This window comes from Phragmites australis, chromosome 10 (assembly GCF_958298935.1).
Source record: "Phragmites australis chromosome 10, lpPhrAust1.1, whole genome shotgun sequence".
NCBI classification, from domain to species: Eukaryota; Viridiplantae; Streptophyta; class Magnoliopsida; order Poales; family Poaceae; genus Phragmites; species Phragmites australis.
In genome coordinates, this window is record NC_084930.1 from 6,879,600 (window position 1) to 6,888,945 (window position 9,346).

Consider the following 9,346-nt stretch of genomic DNA (forward strand, 5'->3'; position numbering starts at 1 on the left):
CACGTCTGATCAGCGATGATAACTCCAGGCAGTGGCTAAACGGAAGCGTTGGACCGTTTTGGTTTTGCTCGGGCGTTAACTGCGCCATGTGACCCAAGTGAACGCACCGAGAAATTGCAAAGGTTTAATCGCTGTTACGTTGATTGGATTGTGCCTTTCGAGTGTCAAAAAGTTCATTGAGATAGATGGTGATGCACGAAGAAAAGTATTGATCCCATTCCTATCTTGCAGTGAGCGTGTGAGTGTGACTACTAATATCCTACCATCTAACCACGTAAAAGTGATTACCGTCCAAGATTTTCATTGGCCGTGTAGGATGGATAAGCATTATAGATAAAATATTATTAGTATGATGTGTACATATGAATATTGTTGCTTGTACTATTACACAAATTCAATAAAAATTTGTTTTGCATGTTATCCACATAAAGGTGTACACAATTATGGTTAAGGTGTGATCATAATATTTGCCTCTCTATAAAAATTGATTTGAATTAGGTCAATTTATAATACATGGAAGCAATCTTGTCAATGACGTGTGACCGCCATGATTCAATCGCCCATTTTCAACTTAATGACGACTTGATAAATTCAATAAAAAATGTGCATTTAAGATTTATCGAATTATTCAAATCATCACATGGGTTAAGTAGGAGAATGTTAGAAAATGTTTCATGTAACTAACGAAAAAAATAGTTCTTATATGAAAATATCCTAGTGTGATGGTTACTAGACTTACAAAATTAGAATCATGGGGTTAAAATATCCTCTTCTCTCTCTTCAAATGGTTAAAATAGTTGTGTGCATTATTATATCAAACACAAAGGCTAAAGGAAGTCATTTGGTTTTTGATTTATAAGCTGTGGCACATGTGTGCTGGCATGAATGTAGCAAAGAGATTAGCATGCATCCACGTTAGACTGCTAGTGGCCAGTTAATAAATTGATAGCATACATGTAATTACTAGTGGCCCGTTAATGAATTGATTATAGCCTTATGCATGCTTGCTTGCTATAAAGTGCTTGAATGGTACAATTAATCACTACAGTTGCCGAATAATGGTTATGCATTTCTTTACTTGAAGCGTCATGGTAGTTTGGCTTAAAAGTAGATGATTAGACGGACTCCATAACTATATATATACACCTCTCGTAGAGGGCAGCAGAGGAAAAAAAAAAAAGCTAATACTCATTAGCACTTCAATCATAACGTGAAAGGAAGAAGAAAGGTAGGAGAGAAATAATTACAAAATACAAGACGCTAATATGCAGACGGATAAGTTTGTGCAATATAGTATACGAGTAGTTTAGTTGTGCAATGCATACATAAAAGTCTGTTGTTTAGTTTTAATTTTGTTAAATTATAATGTGCTAATATAATTTTATATAGCTTTTACGAATTTCACTTACAAATATTGGCGTTCTCGTGCCGGTTGGTTTCAAACTTTCATGTTGCATAACACGCTCTCCAGCATGCTGAGACGAAAAAGAGCAAAACCTTCTTTGCTTGTCAACCTCCATCCGAAAGCTGTCTGGTAGGCATGCATCCGTACTTCTGCAGTTTGCACGTCAACAATCTCACTAGTTCTGTTCATGTTCTGTGGCAGGCCATGGAAGGAACTGAGCACATAAGCTAAAAACGAGAACCTCTCAACATCATATATTCCAGTTATTAGGCACCCAAGAACTGAAAGCTGCAAATGATCAATGTCATTCCAGGCAAGCAAGAAATGGTCCTGACTGGGTTAACAGCGCGATGTGATCCAAGGGGACGCACCGAGAATTTGCAAAGGTTTAATCGCTGTTACGTTGATTGGATTTTGCCTTTCGAGTGTCAAAAAGTCCATTGAGATAGATGGTGATGCAGGAAGAAAAGTATTGATCCCATTCCTATCTTGCATGTGCGTGTGTGAGTGTGACTACTAATCTGCCACCATCTTATCGATCGTTCGTTCTTCGTTCGTTCGACGCCGAGCTGCAATGTATTGTTATATACTAGCTTATCTCGTGCAACTAGTAGGGACGATCGATTTGAATTTGGATTGATCCTTATCTTTTAGCTGATGATGATGAACAGATATCGCACTCGCCACACGGCGATTGGCATTGCCTTTCCATCGGCAAATTTAAAGCGCTTGCCCACGAGTCACGACCAGTTTGGCCACTAATCGAGAGCTGTCTTGTTCGAGCCATTAGTGGTACTTCTTTTTCCTGCACATACATATGCGCCATCGTTTGATCTGTTCTGGGGTCTTTTATATCTGTGCCCAAAGCCCCGAACGAAGCGAGATCAGCTGAGAAAGAAAGGGCCTCAGCCTGATCCCCTTCGGACTGACTAACTTTAAAGTACGCATAGAGAATTAGTACGTGCATATTTAAAAGTAGTTTAAGCTCATGTTTGGTAGAGTTTTAACTTCCAACATCACATTAAATCTTAGGTTTATAAAAATAAAATAAAATAATTTAAATATCTATTTTTAAACTAAAATATAAACAAAATAGCTCACTACATTTTCGATGTACCCACGTTCTAACTCTATGAATTATGAATTCTAAAGTTAGAACACGTAGCTCCATATTTTTTTAAAGTTAGAACTCCACTAGTCATTCAAACGTGGCCCAGCGCCGGCATGCGTTGCAGCTCTGCGAGCTGCATGTCGGGAGGGACCAGCTGCAAATCTATGCTCCAGCAGCAAATCAATCGGAGAGCTGAACGATTATTCTTCCGAGCCGACCAAACGAGTCGCTGTTACGAAAAAGAGGGCGTGGTGCGGCTCTGCCCCTCGCCTCGCCCGCGCCGTCCGAGCATCGGGTTCGAGCCGTGTTCATATCAGCTTTCTTTTTCTTTCGCCTTCTGCCCTAACGCGGATCAGCCGCAGCTGTGCTTTTCCTCGCTTGGATTTGGCCTTTGGAGGAACGGAAAAGCGTCGTCCTGTCTTGGCCTTTTTCCTTTTTTTTATTAAAGTATAAGTCTAACGTATACATACTTCTAAACAAAATTAAAAGTATAATCTTATATAGTGTAAGTATGCACTTTGATCACTGAACACGCTAAAAGTGTTCAAATACGCTAGTCGGGCCGACCTAACACGGGTAAGTTAGGCATGGCCCGGTTAGTGGAACGGGTGGTGTCGTGTCGACCCGCTGTGTCGCGCTCTTGGCCCATGCATCGTGTCATGTTGAATTGACCTGGGTACGATTGCGGCACGATGGCACGACAAGTATGATAGCGCAGGCGGCTAGTGGCACACTAACAACAAAAGACTATAAAATTAAAAAATTAGAAAATAGATAAAAAAAAATAGCTACATAATTATATATATATATATATATATGTAATAGAAAATAGTCAAGTTCAGACGTGCCGAGCTAGGTCGTGCTGACACACCGTGCCGCACGCTCGATTCAGTATGATCCGTGACCCCATGTCGTGCCAGCTCAGCTTGTCTTGACTCGGGCCATACCGTATCGTGCCTAAGTTCTAGATCAAATCGATAGACACCACTTATTTAGCTATCGATAGAACATACTCATAAATACATATACTTAGAGTCTAGGACTCAAATTCGGATACGAAGTTTGACCAAGTATAAATTGACGCGCACACCTCTAAATAAGAATAAAAGTATAATTTTACATATAAATATATGTACTATTCATTTTAGAAATTAACTTTTTAAAAATATGATTATTGATACCTAGGACTCAAACATAGATAAACAAGTTGACCAACTGAGTTACCCTCGTTTCGCGTCCCTTTTCCTTTCGGCAGCATGCGTATCTGGCTCGGAAAACCATATCCGGCTCTGTGACAGCATGGAGCGAGTAGTACAGAATTTAATAGTACATCATTCCTGGGGAAAAGGCCGTGTTAATGTCAGATGTTTAGTCTCAGGTGTTAGACGTGGCTGCGCCGTAGGAGAACACGCACGCCGAGCTGTGCTAGCAAAGTCGTGTGGCTTTGCAAAAGCGGTCAAACGTGGTCAGCAAGGTGTCCAAGGGAAAAAAATCGTATGCATCGGTGATGCAAACCGCGGCGCGTGCAGCACAGCTTCGATCGACGCCACCTGTCCCCTTCATCAAATCTCAACGACACGAGCTGACTGGACTCAGTCGAAGCCAAGCGACGCACGCCCGAGCCGGCTGGGTCTCGATCGCTCCGGCTCCGTGCGGAACAGATCCTCCTCCTCCGCAGCGTCCAGGTCCTTCCGCTGTTCTGGTTCACAATCGGCGTCGCCGTCGCGGAGAAGATGAAGATGAACGTGCTCACGAACTCCGCGGCACCCGTCGCAGACTGATTCGGCTGGGGAGAAGAGAGGCGGTGGCGCGAACACGCCCTTCGGGAACTCGGCGTTCGTGGTGGCGCGATCACGCGTGTGTCTGCGTCGTCTGAGATGGATAACTCGGCCGTCGCACAGCAGGATGCAGGCCGTCACACAATATTCATCTACAGTGATGCATTTTGATAAGTTTTGATGTAACCATGAAAATGTAATTTTCTATTTGCACTGTTTTGGTGATTTACAATCATTCGTTTGATCCATACAATTAGTATTCTTTTCTGGACACTTGTATTCATTTGACAGCTGCTATCATGCCATTGTTAATTCCCGGGAAAGATAAACAAGCATGATAAAGTTCCATCATGCTATTTTTTTTTTCCGTAATGCTTGCACATTATGCAATGCAAATTTGAGTATCAGAATTATTGTCTTGTTCCTTGATAAAAAACATCATATATGTGCAAGTATATGGTTAAAAAACAAACATACAACACTCCAGTTTACAATGCATAACTTGGCACATTGAGAGGCAAAATCTTCCATTCATTGGCAGATTACATTGTTGTGTTGCCGAGCAGGTGAAAGCCCTCAGCTTACAACCAAAATAATTGCATCTACTACAAAAAATACTACCATTCGACTGGACCGATTCAACAATGAGGCAACCTGACATTTCTAGCAGCAATGCGGCCACCAGCTATCATCCTCCTGTGCGACGGCCGAGTTATCCATCTCAGACGACGCAGACACACGCGTGATCGCGCCACCATGAACGCTGAGTTCCCGAAGGGCGTGTTTGCGCCGCCGTCGTGCCGCCGCACACACCGTGTTCCCGAAGGGTGTGTTTGCGCCACCGTAGTTCTGGTTCATGTTCGGCGTCGCCGTCGCGGAGAAGATGAAGATGAACGTGCTCACGAACTCCGTGGCACTCGTCGCCGACTGATTCGGCTAGGGAGAAGAGAGGCGGCGGCGCTCAGCAGAAGGACCTGGACGTTGCGGAGGAGGAGTATCTGTTCCGCACGGAGTCGGGGCGATCGAGACCCAGCCGGCTCGAGCGTGCGTCGCTTGGCTTCGACTGAGTCAGTCAGGTCGTGTCGTTGAGATTCGATAGAGGGGACAAGTGGCGTCGATCGAAGCCGTGCTGCACGCGCCGCGGTTTGCATCACCGATGCATACGATTTTTTTTCGTGTCCAAGAAGGGCACGGAGTAAAATAAGTCGATGTCCATTTCCATGCTTCCCCTCAGTAAGATTTTTTAATAGGTCAAGAAGAGCGTAAAGTATACTACATAAAAAGGCACATTTGTCGCAAATATCTCGACGCAAAATAGTGCAATTTGTTAGGGAGGAGATCGGTTTGTATAGCAACCGATTATCCTCCGATCTCTTGCTTGATTTGGTTTGATGGTTTTTCATGCATATCTCTTGTAATCCTGACTTGACTTTGAGGCTATATATGCATATGGCAGAACAACACGGCAGCTCATACCTTCTGCCTCTCAAATTCTCTCTCTTGAGATCATTCACATGGTATTAGCAGGGTTCCGATCTAGGCCTACTCCCTCCTCCTTCCGCTGCTCTTCTCCCGCCACCATGAGCATTGACAACAGAAGCGCTAGCTCCAACTCCTCCACTCTGGTCCTCACCGTCGCTCTGCTCTAGCCATCTCCTACCTCAATGTTGCAAGCATCAAGACTCACGTTCCGATGACTCCTGATTTTGCGGCTTTCCAACTTATTTCTTGCAACACTCGGCAAGTTTGAGCTCACCTGACATGTCGATGGCACTCCTGTTGCGCTGGCCGATCCTGCTTGGGTGCAGGAGGATTGCACCATCGTCACCTGGCTTCTCGGTTCCATCTCCGACGACGTTCTGGATATCGTGATGGAATCGGATCAGTCAATTTCCACATGAATCGAAAGTATTTTGTTCCAAATAGAGCCCAAAATGAGATGAAGACGCTTCAGCTTTGCTTACTGGTACACCACAAATTTCTGGATTTTGCGTTAAGTTGGGAGGATGAAAATTGACATAAATAGTTAGAAAAAAAAAATCCTAAACCACTTTTACTTTTATATTTTTTTCTCGGGATCGAATTTGAAATGATAATAAAAAAATGGATATGAAGTTAGAACTATCGGATATATCGAAAACAAAACCATCGAAACAAAAATATATCGGTAATGATTAAAATTGATAATTCACATCGAAAACAACAAACTATGAATCATGACTTCAAACGTTCAGCTAAACATAACGAATCCGAACCATGGTGTCATGATTCATGAATCATTCGGGACAATGAGATAAATAAGTTTTACTAAACATGACCGGTGTCCTACTGCCAACAGTTGAAGGTGCTGATGCTGCAGGTGTTAGAGATGATGTCAACACACTAACGCTCTGGCTTACACTTGCACTCTCACCTACAGATTTCTTAGTTCTTGCGGAGAATCAAAGAGATCAAGAAATGATCAGTACTTTTCATAGTTCAGAGCGAATAGCTACAAGCTACTGGCTACTGCTAATCCAGACATCGAGGATTGGAGGCGGCACGCAGCCATGGGCGTCGTCTTGGGCACCAGGCGGCGGGGATTGGAGGCAGTAGCTTGTAGCTATTCGAGTCCTGGAGAGTACGAGTGTCGAGTGCGGACCTTGGTGGGCTTGACTGCTGAGGAGTACAGAGTGCAGACCGCAGTACACAACACCGGTTGACCACATGGCAGACAGCCAAAGCAGATCTCCCCGTGGGCGGAACGCCGTTGATTAGCCGCGGGCCCCGAGATCATGTGGCTGACGTGGTGCACGCCTGTGACCGTTGTCCTACCCGTTGATGGCCCTCCGATTCCGAACCCGTCCCACGCTTGCGCCGCGGATTTCCCGCCGAGGGCGTGGGCCCCACGGCGCCAGGCAGGCTGTCTCAAACTGAACGGCTCTCCAACCGGGCCCACCCTCCGCTGCGGGGGAAATCTCCTTAACCTCCCTACGTCTAACCCCACGCGTACAGGCGCCGTCCCTGCCCCGCGCGTGGGCCCACCTCCCCGTCGCTTGCCCTTCACGCCGTCGCCTTGCCCCCACGCGGCCACGGGCCTCTCCTTATCCGTCTTCTTCGCCCAACCCCGCCCGCTACTTATTAACCGCCACCTCCTTCGTCTCCACCCACTCAAAGCACTTCCTCACCCCTTGAAACGCATCTCCAATTTGTTCCCAAATCGCACCACAAGGCGCACCGGCACTGCACTAGGGCGAAGCAAGGCGAGCGAGCGAGAGAGAGAGAGATAGGGATCCATCTGGCGCTAGCGAGGTCCATGGACGCGGAGGGCTCGTCGCCGACGTCGCCGTCGTCGCTGCGGCACAAGCTGCGGACGACGGTGTGCTGCTGCTTCGGCGGGGGGTCCGGCGCCGGCGCGGGGGGCGAGAGGGTCAGGTGGAGGCGGCGCGCGGCCGCGGGGGAGTTCCGCTACGACCCGCTCAGCTACGCGCTCAACTTCGACGAGGGGGAGGACGACGACGCGTACGCGGACCCCGCCGCCGCGTTCCGGTACAGGAACTTCAACGCCCGGCTGCCGCCCTCGCCGGCCGCGGCAACGGCGCAGCGGCCCACGGCCTTCGCCATCGCCTAGAATTGGGATGCGATTTTTCTCTCTTGTAATTCTACCATCTACCGAGTGAGCGAGCGTGGCGAGTTGTGTGTAGCGACATAGCGAATTGTGATATACCACTAGCAATCTCATCAAGAAGGCATGTTCAGATGTGTTTCTACTATGTAATTGGCACAGATCGAAGCGGCAGTGATGAACCCTAGAATCCAGGGTCTTTTGATTCGTGAAACAACTATGCCCTTTTGATCCCCTTCGACGAGAATCTCTTCTTTTCATCCCTTCCGGCTGTGTGCGCTGTCGTCATCGACGCGTCGAGTGTGCTCTTGGGATGACGAAGAGAGGATCGGACGCCGCAATCGGGAGGGTTTTTTTAAGGAAAAGCGTGAGGAATGGAACGTTGTCGCGTTGCTAACTCTGAGTCCACTTGGTTGTTGGATACTTAACTTGCTGACTCACCGCGGTCAACAAAGAACCAAAAATAAAAATAAAACGGCTGTATGGTTTGCGGTTGGTATCCGATGCTGGAGCGGGGCTAGCCGTTTCCCCGGTCGCTACCTGTGACCCGAGAGCCAGTTGGCAGCAGGCGACTCGCAACTTTGTGGAGGCGAAGCAGACGTGCAAGTGACAGACTGACAGTATCGCGCGAACGAACTGTTCCCAGGCGGGCAGGTCATGCTTATGCCTAGTGGTGGCCGCTGCACGGCAACTTAGGCACGACACAGCCATCGTGCCGTGTTGTGCCGAGATCTTGATCTAGTCATAGTCACAGCCCACTGAGCGGTCGTGCCGGATCGGCCTTAGACATGATGGGACAGGTAGGCACGGTTAGCCCATTTAGACACGAAATATTTGGGGAAAATCAAAACAAATCAGGCAAAAAAATCAAAGATCAGAAAAATATTGAAAAATATATGAAAAGATCCAAAGGGAGCTTAGCAGTTAGCAGGTTTTTCTGGCCCAAGAACGTACCGGATAATGAAAGCAAGTCGCTCGGCCCGGCCCGGTCAATCCTGGATTTCTCTTGCCAAACAAGAAGCTGCCTTGCTCTGGCCTTTGCTACTCGCAAGAGTCAAGAGTTCAAAGACTACCAGCAGGGCCAAGCGTAATCGTCTCAAAAAAAAGATCTCGGCCAAAATTAAAACACGATTGCCGGCCGCAGTCTGGCCCATAAAATCTACAGGTAAAGTGAATCTAACTTACTCTCTGGAGGAGTTACTTCTCTCACCGTATAGAAATAGTTAGTGCATTTAATTTTGAAAAGATCAAATTTTATATATTTTAATTAATATTTAATTAAATTATGAGAATCTAATCTGTAAAAACTATATAATTAGATTCACAATTTGAAAATGATTTCAAACTATATATGTTTTGTAACTATAAATGATATGTAAGAAAATCTTAATCAAAATTTAACTTTAAAAATTGAGCTTAAAATAAATATTACTTTACTAGTAATCTAC

At 46.0% G+C, this 9,346-nt stretch overlaps 1 protein-coding gene across 1 annotated transcript; it reads left to right on the forward strand.

Moving 5' to 3' along the window:
• The first annotated feature begins 7,376 nt into the window (after window positions 1-7,376).
• On the forward strand, window positions 7,377-8,105 carry LOC133883518 (uncharacterized). The gene has a single exon (XM_062322865.1). It carries the CDS (start codon window positions 7,590-7,592, stop codon window positions 7,902-7,904), a length of 315 nt encoding a protein of 104 aa, XP_062178849.1. The 5' UTR covers window positions 7,377-7,589; the 3' UTR covers window positions 7,905-8,105.
• Window positions 8,106-9,346: the final 1,241 nt, after the last annotated feature.